This window comes from Coenobita brevimanus, chromosome 23 (genome assembly GCF_032717465.1).
Source record: "Coenobita brevimanus isolate Jiangsu-jjx chromosome 23, ASM3271746v2, whole genome shotgun sequence".
NCBI classification, from domain to species: domain Eukaryota; kingdom Metazoa; phylum Arthropoda; class Malacostraca; order Decapoda; family Coenobitidae; genus Coenobita; species Coenobita brevimanus.
Window position 1 is genome coordinate 65,550,511 of NC_136976.1, and position 17,487 is coordinate 65,567,997.

General features: G+C 45.1%; 1 protein-coding gene across 1 annotated transcript in view; it reads right to left on the bottom strand.

Moving 5' to 3' along the window:
* Positions 1–726: 726 nt before the first annotated feature.
* The window catches only part of LOC145393004 (uncharacterized), a 215,316-nt gene continuing 198,555 nt past the window's right edge, over positions 727–17,487 (bottom strand). The window contains exon 7 of the mRNA XM_080267318.1: positions 727–1,052. Coding sequence (XP_080123444.1) covers positions 727–1,052 — 326 coding nt within the window. The remainder of the gene's footprint in view (positions 1,053–17,487) is intronic.

Genomic DNA, 17,487 nt, shown 5'->3' on the forward strand with positions numbered 1-17,487 from the left:
AAAAACGTACACGTACACACATTACACTTGTCATTTATATTGAACAGAGTAACACGTAGAAATTATGTACAACACGCACAGCAGATGCTTGGTTTGCCCCATGTGGTGACAACGGCTGTGGACACGTGTAGCCACCACCACCACACCAGCAACCGCCGCCTCGCAGCGCCTCCGTCACTACACTCACAGGCAGCTACTCCGCCCTGCCTGCCGGACCCTCAACACAGGACACAGACTTGGGTTTTGTGCCACGACTCTACATTTTTTCCAGTGTGTGGCAGCATCACTTTTTGGACCATCTTCAGCCCAACATGTATAAATAGCTGTCATGCAGCCGTCATTCCCTCCCACTTGGACCTGTGGTCTGCCCCGGCGGGGTCATTCGGCAGTCTCCGTGCTACAGGTCTGCACATACAGAGACAGCTCGTTCCTAAGGTCACCTGCCGTACAATCACCCACTGCTGCCACCTGCACGTGTATGGAAGGGGTGGGGGTGATTCAGGTCACAACGTGGCCACTGCATTCTACACCTAAATATGGAAAACATCAATATGGTCGTAACCCGAGGAAAGGCGAGGGCCGGAAGGGTGTGAGGGAGGCAGGCGACTCAGAGCTGGCGATGGAGGTCCTGGCCAGGAGGGAATGTGTGTCCTTGGGGTTGCGGCTGTGGCTGTGGCTGTGGTGAGTGTCCTGGTGCTGGTGGTGGTGGTGGGGCGGGCGGGGTTGTTAGAACAGCTGTGAGATGAGGTTGCTCTTGGTGGGGTCTGGCAGCATGTAGTTGTTGACGGTGTGGTTGAGGAGTGAGAAGGGCGGGGGAGGATGACCCTGCTGCATCCCGCCCATGTTGGTGTGCACACCCACGTTGCCGCCGTGATGCACCGAGTGGGCGGAGTGGGCGGTGAGGGTGGTGAGTGGGACGGGCGAGGGACATGATGCGGGTCGCTCGAGGGCGGTGAGGGGGGAACTGCACCCGCCGGCACCGCTGCCACCACCTGGGGCCGAGGCGGAGGGGGCGGCAGACGACCACTTGGGGGACGACTCCAGCTTGCCCACTGTGGGAGACACACAATAGTTAGTTAACATGCTTTACCATCATCATCATATCATTATGAAATGAGAGATATACAACCCAGTCCATCATCATCACCATCATCGTTAGTCAGTTATGCTCTGCACTACCCTAAAATTCTTCCAATAAGTGGCGCGCACAGAGAATTTCTCAAGACAGCAGCTGACTTAAAGAAAAAGGGAGGGAGAGGATCACACCCTATTACTGGTTACCAGACCTAGTCGATCTACCTGACGGCGATGACATTACTTGGTAGAACTGTATACAGGCCTGAGGCCTCCTGAAACGTAAACACCTTTTTATCTGTTAAAGAAAAACTGATATGACACACACTGATAAGTGAAAACAATACAGTAAGTGTTTAAGTTTAGGGTTCATGCTGATATTGCATGGTTGCTTGCAACTGGGGGGAAAAGATCGAAGGATCAAAAAGAATAAAGAGGTTAATATAGAGGGCACTTCGTTATGTGTATGACAAAGGAGCAGGAGCAAAAATTCTTCCTCTCGGCTCCTCTACACTCTCCTACTCCACCAACTCACGCTACCGCTCACACCATTTCGCTTAGTATAACAAAACTGCTTAATGTTAGCCTGAATCAAAAGTATACAGTAAATGCGCCAATCACAGGGAAAAGTGCGATACACAGGAATATTAGGAGGAAGCACACAGGAAGTAAATGGGCCTATAACAGGAAAGAAGTGCGATACATAGGAATCTTAAGAGGGAGCAGGAAGCACATACGAGGTACACATATTATCTCGTGAAAAGTTTCACAAAAAAGAATAAGAGGTAATTGGAAGGGTTGGCTGCAACCTTCATTAACCCCTTCACTACCAGGTGGCTCCGGTAATCGGAATACAAGCATCTGGAGATGACAAGAATAAATGAAAAAATTGTCATATTAATAGGGTAGTTAAAACTGAACTGAAGCGTAAACCAATCAGGTGCAAGATGTCATTTATTTCATTTTCGTACTGCCGTCTAATGATTTTACACAGCTAGGGAGAGACCTTTTGAACTTGAGGTGTTGGATTACAGCTTTTTACTAACTCGTTCACTACAAAAAGTCTCCCCTACGTTAAATAAAATAGTATGGTAGCGGCACGAATAATTATATATGACGTACGAACATTTATCCAGCTGTACTGGGCTGTGGATCAAATTTCTGACCGTTTGATGAGTCAGCAGCTAATGCACTCCGACAGGATCAGGTATAAGCTAAAAGTGGGTGCGAGGGACCTAGGCTTCAAGTTCATGGCATGGAAAGGTAGCTGTTACCTATCTGTGGTGTAGTGGATGAGCCGTCTGACTCATCATACAGTCTAGGGTTCGATCACCGGCACAGAACTGGTGGATGATGGTTGACTGGCGAGGCCGAATGCGTCGAGTCTGTTTCTGTACATATGTATGTATGAATCTCCCAACAAAAGATCTGATCAGTGCCAGAACCGATTTGGATAAAAACTGTAATAATTATTGTTTGTTCGTCTGGGAAGAAATGATTTATTTTAGATCCTAATCGATCAGAGGTCAAGGTCATAGGTCGTGGCTCAGAAAGTTTAGTGTGTGACATTATCTCATGAATGCCAGACCAAAGTTGGATAACATATCGCAAAGACATTGTGTGGAGGAATGGGAAGAAGTAATTAGATTTTGGAGACTGGTGAAAGGTCATGGTCACGGGTCACAGCCAAACTTTGATCGCGGCGTCTCTGTGATCCTTGGGCACTGTCTTTGGTGTTTTCTGTGGCACTGTAGAGTACATGGATCACAGTCGACGTATTCTGGCACATGGGGTGAAATTTAAAGTTTTCGCTCATTGTTTCCTCAGCTGAATAAGATCGTCTGGCGGTAAGCAGAACTATACCCCTAAGACAGATTCTGACCACTGAGGAATATAGGACAGGGTGATTAATAAATACAATTGCGCAGCCTCCTTACAGGTTCCAAGACAACCTAACTTACACAAACTAAACCAAACAGAAGCTAATACAACCTGTAGACCTAACTTAACCTAACCTCACCAGATTTAGCCTGACCTAAACTAACGTAACTAAATATAACAAGACCACACAACCAGACCTAGCCAAATCTAGCACGACCTACTCTAACCTAACCTAACCAGGCCAACAAAACCTACCCTAACCTACTCAAATTCGCTCAAACCCGACCTAACGTAGCCTAACCTCATCAAACCCAATCCTATCTAACCTAACCCAACCCTGCCTAATCAGACCCCATCAAACCTTTCCTGCCTTAATCAAACCCACCTTTACCTAACCTAACCTAATCTAACCAAACCTAGCAAGACCTAACAAAACCAAATCAAACACAACCACCAAAGCCACATACTACGATCCTAACCATGGCGAAGGAGAAAAAAAAAAAAGGGTGTGGCTTTCACGATTAGGTTGTTTTGTTCGTGTAATATCAGCAAATAAAGCACCGCAGCTAACTTTAACCCTCTCATGGGCCGAACAACTCTAGTCTTCTGTTACACCCAAGTCCAGACAATTTTGTTCAGGTGAAAGATTTAATACTGTCACCATTAACCCTCCTATGCGCCGAACAACTCTAGCATCTAAATCCAACTAGGGCCAGTCTATATATTCATCTGAGTGAGTCATAGGAGCCATAGTGTAAAAAAAAAAATAACTATCATTAATTAATTCTAATCACTATTTCACTATTTCTAAATCTTCTATTCCCACAAAAATATCTCGACGTAAATTTGTAGAAAAGAAAAAAGAAAAGAAAAACGTAATTTGTCTTTAAACAAAAACACTTGAAAAAATATTGATAGAGACTTTTGTTTGTAACCGTTGCAGTGTCGTAAATTTCTTTGGTGCAGCGGCTGAGACAAATCACTGTATATATAGGGACGGACACAAAAGTTTACACAGTGCATACACTCACATACACACGCACACACGGAGGGGGAGGAAAAACGCGAAGGGAAAAAATGAATATTGGTGGAGGCAGGAACGGAGAGAGAGAGAGAGAGAGAATTCATCCATCCATCCATCCATGCAAAGACGCGGAGAAAACACAAAGGCATCCATCCACAGAGAGAGAGAGAGAGAGAGAGAGAGAGAGAGAGAGGCAATAAAATGTTGTGGAGACAGGCGAGGCGTGAGCTGTCTGCCACTCTTGTTGATGAATTCACTTTTATTTCATCACGGCGTCGCATTCCCACCCATAAATTCACAATAAAGAAAACGGGAGGCAGTGTGGGCCCTTCCTACTGGAGAGAGAGAGAGAGAGAGACTGTTAGTGTATTTGCTCGTGTGAGTTATGAGAGAGCAATGGAGTGTACGCTTGTTTGTGTACGAGTGCGAATTACTGAAGGTAAGTTTGTGTGTGTGTGTGTGTGTGTGTGTGTGTGTGTGTCGGTACAGACGCCCGGTGGTCCAAGGGTTTAAGGCGCTTATCGACGCGAATACGCAAGATAAAGCTCAGGCTATTTCGCTCATGTAATATCCACCTCTAACGAATACCCTCTTTAGCCTAGCGTCGGGTGCCTACGTCTCACAAGGGACTGCTTATGTAACCCCCAATTCTCTGGCGCATTTTGTACTTTATTCTCTTTGGCCAGACGATTTTTTAAGCTTAGGAAAGATCTATTTGTAAAGGTGTTGATGAGGGCAGTATTAAACCCCTCCTGTTCTAATCGTCTCTCGTAAGATGACGAAAATCGTCTGGAAGTAGTAAGATGGGACTAAAAAATTCATTCGAGTGGAGGCGTTTAATCTGTATCGGAGCGTATGAAGTCCACAGCAGGGGAGAGGTAATCAAACTGAACCCCTCCTCACGCTGGCAAAGTACGAATGAGAAAGGCGTGTGTGTGAAATGAGAGCAGTGCGTGTGCAAGTATTGGTGTTGTGGTGGTTGTATTGGTGGCTGACTCTGGGATTAGGCGTCTGGCTGTGGATAAACTTAAACTGAGAACGTTGGATTCGACTTTGAGCATGTAATTAAGTTTTTGCGCGTTTTTTTTTTATTAGTATAGAAGAGTAAATGAAGCAGGGTTGTTGATTTTTCGTTAAGAATCTGGTTTGTTTATTTTTTTTCCTCATTTCCGATTTTTTTTTTTAGGTAGGACTGCATTCATTAAAATCTAGAAAAAAAAAAATATTATACCATCCCACTCCAAACTGAATACTGCAATAGCGACCACCAACCTCTTATGTATAATGGTAATATCTGTATCAGGTTGTAATAGCCTTCAGTCACAGGAGGAGAAGCCTGACCCTTATGGACGAAAATATTACCGTGTGGCTATGTGGAGAGACTGACAAGGAGAGTGTATGAGTGTGATGGGAGGGAAGATGAGCAGGAGACAGAAGGTGAAATGGAGGGATGGGGGGGTGTTTAAGTGAGGGCGGTGTGAGTTGGAGGAAGGTCAGTCTGATGGCACAGGACAGTGATTTGGTAGCAGTTCATTTGTTGCCACCTTTTCCGGGATAGATAGATACGTAGGTGGATAGACACAGATAGATAGAAGGGTAGATAGACTTTCAAAATATGGAAATGGATGTAGAGCCTTTTGCAAGTAATATCAATTGGAGTTACGGGGTCGAGAGAGAGAGAGAGAGAGAGAGAGAGAGAGAGAGAGAGACAGACAGACAGACAGACAGAGAGACAGACAGACAGACAGACAGAGAGCTGTAGCAAGATCGTCGCTCATAAAATCTTCAATTTCGGGAAGAAGGGATGGTTTGAGACAGTGAGTGGGGGGGGGGGGCGAATGAGGAATGAGAGGAGGGTGGAGGAGGAGGAGGGAGAGGCGGTAAAAGGTAAGATTAGAAGGATAAAGAGAGGGAAGGAGGAGTAGGTATATGGGAAAGGAGAGGACGAGGACGCATGAGACAGAGAGTAAAATTAGGAGAACACAGAGAGGGAAAGAAGAGCAGGTAAATGAGAAAAGAGAGGCGAAGAAGAAAGATGAAAGGAGAGAGTGGAAGTAAGGAAGTAAGACCGAGAGAATGAAAGAGAGGGGAAAATAAAGCCATGGAGAGAAAGCTGAATAATGGCAACAGGAAGCAGAGGTAAAAACAAAAAATTGAGAGGAGGGGAAAAAGGGGAGTGAGAGGAGGAAAGAAAGGAAAATGAAATGGAGTAGATGAAATTAACGAAAATGAGAAACGAAAAAGGTAAAACAGTGAGGAATAAGAGAGAGGGATGTAGGAGGAAAATCAGGTGACATGGGAAAAAGAGAGAAGGAAAAAGAAAGAGAGAAAGGGAGAGAGGAGGAAAAAGAGGAATGAGAAAGGGGCAAAATTAGGCGGCATGATGGGAAGAATAAAGTGAAGAGGAAGGAGAAGAGGAAATAATATTAGGATGGATGTGGGACAGAAAAGGAAAAGAGAAATAAACTGAGTGAGAAAGGAAAAAATATCTAAGAGAGAGAGAGAGCAGAATGAGTTACTGCAGTTTCTATATAATGTAGTATTATCTACCGCCAGACGATTATAATTCCATGCGAGTTATAGGGTCCCGAGTGTAATTATTTGTACCACTAGCCCACTCATGATCCGAACAACTCTAGTATCCTGTTCTAGCAAAAACCAGACCATTCAAGCAAGCGAAGTGTAAGTCATGGGAGCCTGAGAGCTTTACATGTGGGATGGAGTTGAGAATGTATTTAACTCCTTCAGGCTGATGACTTTTTTTTATATTCTCGCTCGTACTTGAAGATTTTTTTTTTACATATTTCAGACACACCTCTAGAAGCGAACGGGTTAATGAAGGCAATGTATAACTTCTAGTACGAAAAGGCCTCTCCAGTCTGAATGAAATCGTCGGGTGGTAGCAATAACAGAATATAAAATGTGTCGTCTGGCCGTAGCAGCTGTAATAAATGGGGTAATCGTACTAATGGGGTTAATGACTGCGTGTCGCCCCTTCACTACGAAAGATGTCCACGACGCTGAGTAAATCGTCTGTTGATGGCTAAGATGGTCATTGTGATGAACAGGTGTTTGGAGGTGCTTTGACCTCTACCTAGCGTACTAAAAGGTTTTGTTGGAGTGCAGGAAATCATTTAGCTTGTCACTCAGTGTAGAGTCACTTGACTAGCACTACATCGACTGAGTGGATTGTGGGCACGCATTGATTTTGCTCAGCCTGGGTAGACTTTTCGAACTAGAGGACTTACAGTATGTATAGCCTTTACTAACGCTCTCTCTCTCTCTCTCTCTCTCTCTCTCTCTCTCTCTCTCCTAGGGGGCACTACTAAACTGAATAAAATTGTTAGTCATAAAATACAATAAAAGACGTCACCATACAGAAAGGGTTGGTATACCTGGTTTTTGATAATAATGGTGGTACTCTATAACAATGCTCCTGTTTTCCGGCCAGAGCTATTGTTTGGTCTGTTGCTCCTCTTATCTACCATTAATACCCTTGTTTTGAGATGACCATAGCCTTCCAGTTCCCTATCGGTACACCTGTTGTTTAGTCTGGCTAGTGCACTTGTATTTAGACATCAGGGTATAGGTGTCCAGAAGTAGGGAGGGTAATGCAGTACACACCAAATGGAAAGGAAGATGTGCTGTGTGCCTCTGTTTCATTAGGTGTGTGTGTGTGTGTGTGTGTTGTGGACGTGTACATCCGCTTTCGTGTATGTGAGCGCGCGCGTACGCCCGCATGGTAGTGTGGTTCCTTGGACTATAAAACAAGTGGGCTAGAGTGACTGATGCTCTGGGCGGCCCGAGCACCTGGAGGGGACGGAGGGGAGCACTACACCGCAACCCATCCCTCCCCCTTGACGTACGGTTATAGCCCTTGTGATGACGCGCGTTAAGGCTCATAATACACACACACAAAGTCGTGTCGCTTAAGCCCTTACTTCCACACACACCCGCCCATCCCAACCCAGCCTACCCACCTCTCTCCTACCTACCTACCTCCCACCTGCTCCTCTCTCCCACTCTCGTGTCCGAAAGTTCTAAAGTCAACAGTTTGTTCTTGCACGTTTTGTAGGGTTGATCAGTCAGGGCGTTTTACCAGGGACTCGAACTCGGGTGTCGGGGATCAAACGTGTTGCTCTGGCCCGAGTAACTTTGGCTGGTTCGGCTAAAGACTCGGGCAGGCCTTGGTGGAGTTAGCGCCGCACCGTGCAGGCCTTATGCTCACTCACTCACCCACGCCTCCTGCACTTCGTCGTCTGCACCCACACCTACACCTACTCCCACATCCCTACACCTGCTCCCACACCTACACCTGCTCCCACACCTACACCCAAACACACACCAACACTCATACTCTCACACTTACACCTGTGCCTACACCAAATCCAGCACCCTCACCTTCACCTAGACTCATACTCACACCCACAGTGGCGTAGCAGATTTATTGCAGCAGACACACACGATTTCATTCAGTTGGTGGTGAAGCACAAGAGATAAAAACAGTACCCGGTAAATACTGTCATCGCTGCCCCTCTCACAGTCGGGGCAACTCCAGTATTCTGCTCCAACTAACGGCAAACTGCTCGGCCTACGCACAGCTGAATCATAGGAGCCTGAGTGCTAAATTATTGTGTTGTTTACGGATATGACGCAAACCAAATCTAACATGACCTAGCCCAACTTCCAAAGCCACGTACTTCTGTCCTAGCCTTGACCTCCCTAAATAAAAAAAAAAGTAGGCCTATATAAATGTGTGTGGCTTTCACGGTTATCTTGGGTCGTGGTGGGCGTGTGTAATTTCCACATAGAGGGCTGGCAGCTTAATGATGATCGAAAAAAAAAAAAAAACAGGTAATTGGATGGAAACATATATTCTTTATTTTTCATATGGAATTTTCCTGTCTTATATTTAGGTACGCCATTGATCTATACCTGTGTGTGTGTGTGTGTGTGTGTGTGTGTGAGAGAGAGAGAGAGAGAGAGAGAGAGAGAGAGAGAGAGAGAGAGAGAGGGGGGGGGTAGGGGAGGGAAGGTTGGACGGAGACGAGTGACGCGGCGCCAGAAAGGGGCCTCCGCTCCCCTCCCCGAGATCGATGTTCAGCCAGGCGGAGCACGGCCAAACAAGCAGAGGGTCCAACACAAACACCACGCCCCCCAGAACGGCCCAGTGTGTGAAAAAGAGAGAGAGAGAGTGAGTGAGTGAGAGAGGAACTTTGATGAAGGAAAGTGTGAGGATGAGGGTTTAAGTACGGGAGCGCTCTCTCTCTCTCTCTCTCTCTCTCTCTCTCTCTCTCTCTCTCTCGTATTCTATTCCTGCTAACGCCAGACGGTTTAATTAAGCTGAGAGTGAGTCCTAGGAGCCTGAGTGTTAGTTAATTACCTGGCACTTTGTTGATTCTACCTACGTTTTCCTATCCATTGTAAAGTGGGAAATTTAATTAGTGATGATGATGATGATGATGATGAGGAGAGAAATGGTAGTGATGGTATAGAACTAAAATATAGAACAGTATGATCTATAAATTCGAGCATATCCGTTGAGGTGCAGCAATTAACGACTTGCATCAGGTGACGTATCCTGGTGGTTGCTTTGTTCTGCTGCCACTACACGATTTTATTAAACTTGGGAGAGCTCCCTAGTAGTGAAGGGGTTATCGAAGGCTGTATCTGACTCCTGCAGTTTGAAATGCCCCACCCAACCTGAATACAATCGTGTGGCGGTGGAAATGGTAGAGCAGAAAATATGGCACCGTACTAAAGAGCTTTAAGGGTTACAAATGAGAGCATGTATAAATCTTAATACTTCAGGCCGAGGTTTGTTGTCGTTCTATTTTACTTCCTGACGATTTTATTTCAGGAGGATGTGTTTGACTACTACGGCTACAAGCGTAATTTTTATGACTGCAATGATTATATACATATAAATATGCCTCTCTCTCTCTCTCACACACACACACACACACACACACACACACACACACACACACACACACACACACACAGTTATATATGAATTTCTGTGTCTGTCTGTCTACCTGTCTATATATGTACATACAGTATGTATGTAAGTCATGCTAATTCCATACAAGTTTTTACCTATGAAGAAATCATTTGTAGGGATAGGGTTAGAAAGTCTATATACACTCCTTCACAGGCGATGTCTTTCCCGAAGCCAAATATAATCGTCTACACACAGCAAGAAAAAAAAAATCGTTACCGGACTGAAGGGGTTACTGTGACTGTACGGGGAATGAACTACCGTGTACCTTAACCCCGTCAATACCGTTTTGCTGTGTATTCTATTATTGCTACAGCTACACGATTGTATTAAGGTTAGACGGGACCTGTAGTAGAGGAGGTAGTGAAGGCTGCATCGTACCCGTCCAGTCCCACAACACTCCCAAGCTGAAAGAAATCGTCTGGATTGAAAGAGTTAAAAGGTAAAATAGTCACCGGATTGAAAGCGTTAACCTCTTCCGGACGGTGATCTGATTTATTACATTCTTGCCGTCTCCAGGCGTTTTCATTAGGGTTACGAGAGACTTTTATATTTTAACTGAAGAGTAAGAATGGCTTTTATTAATCCCTCCGCCACTTGGACACTCCCCTAAGCTGAGTAAAATGTCTGGTAGTAACAAGAATGAAATATAACAAGAAACTGGGGACTCGTAACAGAGAGAGAGAGAGAGAGAGAGAGAGAGAGAGAGAAACAAAGAGAGAGAGAGAGAGAGAGAGAGAGAAACAGAGAGAGAGAGAGAGAGAGAGAGAATGTGAGTCAAGAAAGGGAATAAATTGAAAGAAAAAGAGTAAAAGGGAGACGTTCAAACGGTAAAGAGAAAGTGTGCAAGAGGATTATATGGTGGAGAAAAAGTAAGCTAATGTAAGGTACAAGAGAACTGTCAGATAACAAAGAAATGTGTGAGGGAGTAAAGGCTAAGGGGAGCGTATAAAGGAGAGGGAGAGTTGTGGAGATGAGGTGCAAGGAGAGTAAGGGAGATGCAGATGGGATAGAGAAAATGTGAGAGACAATGTAAAATGAGGAGAGGCAGACTAAGGAAGAGAATGAGCCAGATGAGAGTGTGAGGTGCAGAGACGGTGAGGTTTAAGAAAAAGAGAAGCAGGAGTATATGGTGCAGAGAAAGTATGCAGAGCTGAGTGAGTGGGCTTCATTTCAGCAGCTGTGGAGGGGGCTGAGGCAGGCTGGCAGTGTAGGCTTCTTCAGTGTAACCCAGTGTGTAAGACGCACCAGCCTCTCACTCTTTCTTCCCGTGCATTACCTGGCCTCGTGTTTATCAAAGATCCTCACTAAATCTTACCACAAATAAATCTTCATAATAGCTGAGTATTACCACAGGCAGACCGTTGTGTTCATTTTTTCATTTTAATATTCATTCTCATTTGACCGTGAAGTGTTAGGTGGGTGTATCAGTGAAAAAAAGAAAAAACTTACACTATTTTAAAACACAACTCAGGTTTAAGAGACTTTTTTTTCGTATTTTTTTCCATATTCGTTCTGATTTGATTGTGAAGTGTTTGGTAGCAGTGTGAAAGAAGGCAGACTAAATACAAGATATTTAAATCACAAATAAAGGTTTAAAGAATTTATACGTACATTCCCTGAGCCAGTCCCAGACTATGGTCAAAATAATGTTAACTATTATCACAGATTGTTGCGTTTCTCGTACATTTTCAATTCAATATTCACTCATTAAATTGTAAAAGTGAAGGGAGAGGTATACACAGACAATCTCAAAACACGGCTCAGGCTTAAGAGAGTTTGTACATACGGTCCTGAGGCGACCCCCCAGACTATGGCCAAAATATGGTCTATTATAGCGGGCCATCTCGCGGGCGGGACGACGCTCACCTGTCGTTTGGCAGGTAAAGTCCTACTCAGGCCCTCGTCCTCTCGGGTTACAAGTGGCCTGCAAGTCTCATTAATATATAACAACCCTGCATAATCCTCTCCTTGGCTGGCGCTGGGATGGCGGGCCGGTGTATATTCGATGATAATTGTCCTGTGTTACGTACGCTACAGCAGGCACACGTACAGACACATAAACGTACATCCTGTCTTGTTACGTCCATACATATACACGTACATCCCACACACCCGCGCCGGCTCTCATACACACACATCCGCCTTAACTCCATTTCTTCCGGATCGGGGGAGAAAATTGAGGCCAACGGGGGAAAATCCTGGCGAGTCTTATGCCACAGTTTGCCCGTCTGGGATTGCCGCCATTTTGTCTTAATGCCTGGGGCCAAGAACCAATCACGTGCCCGATTACCGTCCCAACGAGACAATCAGCCCGAGTCCGTTTCCTTGAACAATCGACCTAATCCGCTTACCTCCGGCGGGATATGCTTGGATAAGGAGGAATTAAGGGTTAAATAATGGGGATGGGAGTGCCTGGCTGAGCGATGGAAATACGATGGGCGCCGGGAAATACGATGAGACCCGCGGAATGCAATGGAGTCAGCCTTAAAACCCGAGGAAAAGGGGCTGAAAAGGGCTGACGGTGCGACTCTTTCCTGTCGGCGTAAGTCAGCGTGGAAGTGGCCGGAGAGCAGTAACCATCCCCCCGCCCTCCCCCACGCCCCTGCCTCTCTGATTGTTTTCTCGCTGGCTGCTTATAGGCAATCAGAAGGACTTTATTGGTTTTGGCAGAATCTAATCTGTGTTAGGGGCTCTTATCCCGGCAGTAAGGAAGAGAGTGACCCCAGCTGATTCCCGCCTGATGCTGCTGTAGTAGGAGGAGGGAAGAAGGAAATTGTGAGGAGGTAGGAAAGGATAAGACAAGGAGAAGAGGCGGAGGAGGAGGAGGAGGAAGTGAGAAAAGAAGAGGAAGAAAAGAGAAGGAACAAGGGGTATTAATATTTTCAGGTGTATTTTGTGATAAATTTCTTACACCTTTTCATAAATATTTTTTTTTGTAAGAATATATATCATGATGTATAATGTTTATTTCTTGGGCATTTTTTACTTAGTCTTTGTCATTAGATGTTTGTGTTTTGAGGTGGATAATATGTTTGGTATTTGTGCTGGGGTTTTGATAAATCACTATGCTTTCTCAACGACTGCTTACAGTATTTTGTTTTCCTGTTCTCATTTCAAAATACTACTCGTTCCACCAAAACTGCGGGAGGATGGGTTAAGATGGCGGTAATATATTGATGTAAAGATTGATGATGATGATGACGATGATGATGATGATGACAGAACTTAGTCGTCTCTCTTCAAGCTCTCCATTTCTAGGATATAACGTTGTTATTTCTCCAGACTTGTTAGTATGTTTACCGATAATACAGGATGTAGTGTCATGAAAATGTGTTTAATGTTCATGTGTTACTTGATTTGGGGAAAAGAGGTTAAGTAATGACCCCTTCACTACGAGAGCTTTGACGCTAGCGAGGACTAAACATAAAGGACCATCGTAGGGAAGGGGTTGATGGAGAGTGTTTGTAATGTCGTTGCTTTAACCCCTTCAGTTTGATGAGGTACTTTTTATTTTATTCCGGTAGTATCGAAGAATGAACCTGGCTGACTCCCGCCGCCCGCTGCAGGAGGAGGAGGAAGCAGAAAATGGAGAAAACGAAGAACAAATAAGATAAACCTGTAGGAGGGGTTGAGAAGAAATTGAAAAGAAGCGGAGGCCATGGAGGAGGAGGAGGAAAAACACCATCACAAAAAGTAAGCAGGTCTTTCCTAATTTATTCTAAGACATTGTTATTTATTTCCCAAGACATTTCTTTATTTTGTTGACGTTTCGTTGTCTGTTATTTATTTCTAAGATATTTCCTAATTTCTTGCACATCCCGTCTTTTATTTCAAAGAAAATTAGTTGGTTATTTTAGACATCGGAGACTGTTATGCGCATTTCGTTAGCTCTTTCAGCACGGGGACTTTCTTTTCTTGCCATCTCCAGACGATTTCATTCAACCTAGGATAGATATTTCGATCTGAATGAGTTAGACACAGCCTTCATCAACCCACTTCACTACCACGATGCTCCTCTTAACTCAATAAATCGTCTGGTGGCAGCAGGAACGAGTGAAAACAACGTCACAGGATCAGTGGAATAGTTATTGTGGACATTTCGATCATTATTTCTCTGAGATTTTGTTGTCGGTGTTTATTTCTTCCACATATTCTTTTCTGCTTCTTCGATTTGCCGGGAAATATTTTAATGTCCTGTTGTTCTTAATTTCGTCATTTTGGTTTCCCTTCAAATTATCTCTTTCTCATTATCTTTTTATGTGTTATCTTCATTCTCTCTTCACTTCTTCATTCCATTTTTTTATTTTTCTTTCATTCTCCTTTATTACCCGTATTTTCCCCTTCCCGTTCACCTTCATTTGTTCTGGTTTCTTCGTTTCTCTTAATTTCGAACGTTACCAGAAAAAAACAAAGGCTGAAAATCTGCAAAAACTTGTCCTTTCCATGGAATAATTAATTAAAGAAAATCACACTCCAGATCTGCTCGTTTCAAGATGCCTGGTCACGTTGAAAACAAAGAAAAAAGAGAAAAAGAAAAAATGGAGGTCATAGGCAGAGTGAAATACAAGACTGAGGACGACCGTTTTGAGAGTTGGACAGGAAATGATTGATAATGGCCCTTTTTCTCGTCTCCCTAACACCTCCTCCAGTACGATTTATTTTTCTTATTACACCTTGTCCTCTTCTGTGTTACTTAAATCACTGTAATATCACCATACTGTCGCGACGCACAAAACCATGATAGCCAGCCGTATCCAGAATTAAATCGGTAAGGAAGAGGTGTTAGGGAGCTTCCTTAACCGATGAGAATACGAGCCAGTGTGTAGCCGGACAGATGCTGCAAGACCTCCGTAATGGGGGAGATGCAAGCAGACAATTTTGCAGAGAGAGAGAGACATGCAGCACGGGCCTCCATTACTAACTCCCTCCTGCATCATTTTTCCATTTCTTTTCTCTCTCCTTTGCTCTTTTCATTCTTCCTCCTCGCCAGTAATTTATTTTGTCCCTCTTTTTCTTTCCCTCCCTTCCCCCCTTTTTTCTGCCATCTTTTCCGGTCCTCTTTCCGATTATCCTCCCCTTCTCTGTTTCTCCCCTCTAATATTTCTCTTTTCCCATCCCTCTACTCCCTTCTTTTCTCTTCCTCCACAGACCTCGCCATCTCTCTCCTTCCCTCTCTTTTCCTTCTCTTCTTCCCCTCTCTTTCCATCCCTCCTCCCTCTTCTTCCTTTCTCTCCTCCTACCACAGTCCCCATCTTCTTTTTTCCCGTGTCCCTTGCTTTCTCCTCTCCTCTCTCCTGTACTCTTCCCCTTCCCCTCCCTTCTCTCCCTGTGTTATTGCAACGCCCCTCTTTTCCTTCCCTCACTCTCCTTTATTTCCTTTCCTCGCGCTCCTCTTCTACTTCACTCCTCTCTCTTTCTGTCTCCTCTCCTCCCCTCTTTTCTCCCTCCTCTCACTTTCCTTTCTTCACTTTCTTTCTTCTCTATGTACTACCTCTCCCCTCTCGTCGCCTGTCCATTCTTCTTTCTCTCTCCTTCTCATTCCTTGCCTTCCCTAACATTCACTCTCCCCTTCTATCCCTCTTTTCCTCTTTATCCGTCCTCTCTATGGCTCAACCTTCCTTCCTTTCCCTTTCCTCTCCCCTCTCTTCTCTTTTCCTTTCCTTTCCCTCTCCTCTCCCCTCTCATCTCATCTCTTTTGCTTTCCTTTCCATTCCTCTCCTAGTTTCTCTTTCTCTTCAGTTCTCGCCTACATTTCCCCCTTCCATCACTCGCATTCATGTTTTATTCTTTCCCTCGCCTTTCCCTTCTCTTATTCCTCTTTCCTTCTTTTATTTCCCTTTCCTGTCGCTCCATGCCCTCTTAGAGTCTTTCCCTCCGTGTCCTCTCATTCTTTCCCCACTCCCATCTTTCACTCTCCCCCTGCCTCTCCCTCCGGTCTCTTTGCCTCTTCCCACCTTCCCTTGCCTCCCTCTTCTTTCCTCTCCCCACCTCTCCAACCCCTCCCCCTCTCCCCCCAGCTCCGGTTCTCAAATTAAACTCAGCCTGCACACTAGGGCGGTTGGGAATTCTTTAATGAAGAGCGGACGCCATCACTAATTAGACAAAGACTCCGTTCCCGCGCGCGCCAAGTTTGAATTTTGAACAGTAATTTGGGCGGGCGCGCGGGGAATGGCGGTTGGGAGGGAGAGAGAGAAGAGGAGGAAGGGAGGGAAGAGGAGGGAGGGAGGGAGGATAAGACTTTGAGATGTCGCTAGCAAGTTGGGGCTCGTGTTGGATCTCTGTTGTTCATTACCTCCCTTCCGCCAAGTTGGGAGCAAACGGGCCAGAAGTATACCGTATTATTCACTGTATTATTCACTCAGAGCTGCCTGGAGGAGAGGAGCAGGAGGGGAAGGGGAGGGGTTGGAGGGGGGAGGGGTGTTTGGATCCGTTATAATTTGCTGCAACCGCCTCCGTCCCGTCATACTCAGACGTTAAACCAGATTCCAGGTTCCCAGATTCCGTCTCTCTCTCTCTCTCTCTCTCTCTCTCTCTCTCGTATTCTTTTTTATGGCTGTAAAATTAATGAGGATATTTCTATTAGTATTAAGGTTCGAGCACTTCAGAGACCATAAGATTAGTGTAATTTTCATTCTCTCTCTCTCTCTCTCTCTCTCTCTCTCTCCCCTGAAGTTGTGAAGCTGCCTCAGAAATCGCGTGAGGTGTGTGGACACGAGCGGTAATTAGATAACTACCTGGTGCTGAATAATGAAGCAGTTATCCTCCATAATTGTAAGGAGAGAAGGGGTCGGACAGCCATCCACCCACCACCATTGTCTTTTGTCTCTCTCAATTGAGCCCCCGGGAATGAGTGTCTTTAATTTCTTCTTTATCTGTTTGTACCCTGCCGCTGCATCCTGTGAGGGGAGCCTGGACGCGAATTTCCGAACTGTAGTCATTTTAGTCGTCTTTCCAAGAGGGAGTAGGTTAGGTGATGTAAGTGTTATGCTGGCAGTTTTCTTTGGTTAATTTAGGGTAGGTGAGGATAATCTGTCGGGGATAGGTTGGGTTTATTAGGTTAGGATGACCTTAAGCAGAGTGAGAACAATCACCCTGGGAAGAGAGAACTTGGTGCACGGTACTGAAACGGAAGTATGGAGCTAGGGGGGTGGGGGGAAGTGGGGGAATCTTGAGGCATTTCTGTTATTTACCCACTAATGACTCCCACACCGCACCAGCTTCCCACATCAAATTCTGTTGTACTGACCCAACACTTTGCTCACATTTACTCTTTTCACCTCCAGCCCGGCCTTTCCCTCCACATCCTACACCTTTCATCCCTACTCCCACACCCTCCCTCCACCTCTAGGTCATCCCTGAATCTCTTTCCCAAACCTTGCCATTGGTGTTACCCAGAATGATATAATTAGACGCCCTTGCCAATGAAGGGATTAAGAAGGAAGATGAGCTGGAAAGCGTGCAGCCAGAAGGAGTTTTAAGAGGAAGAGAGCCTGATTTTCGCCAT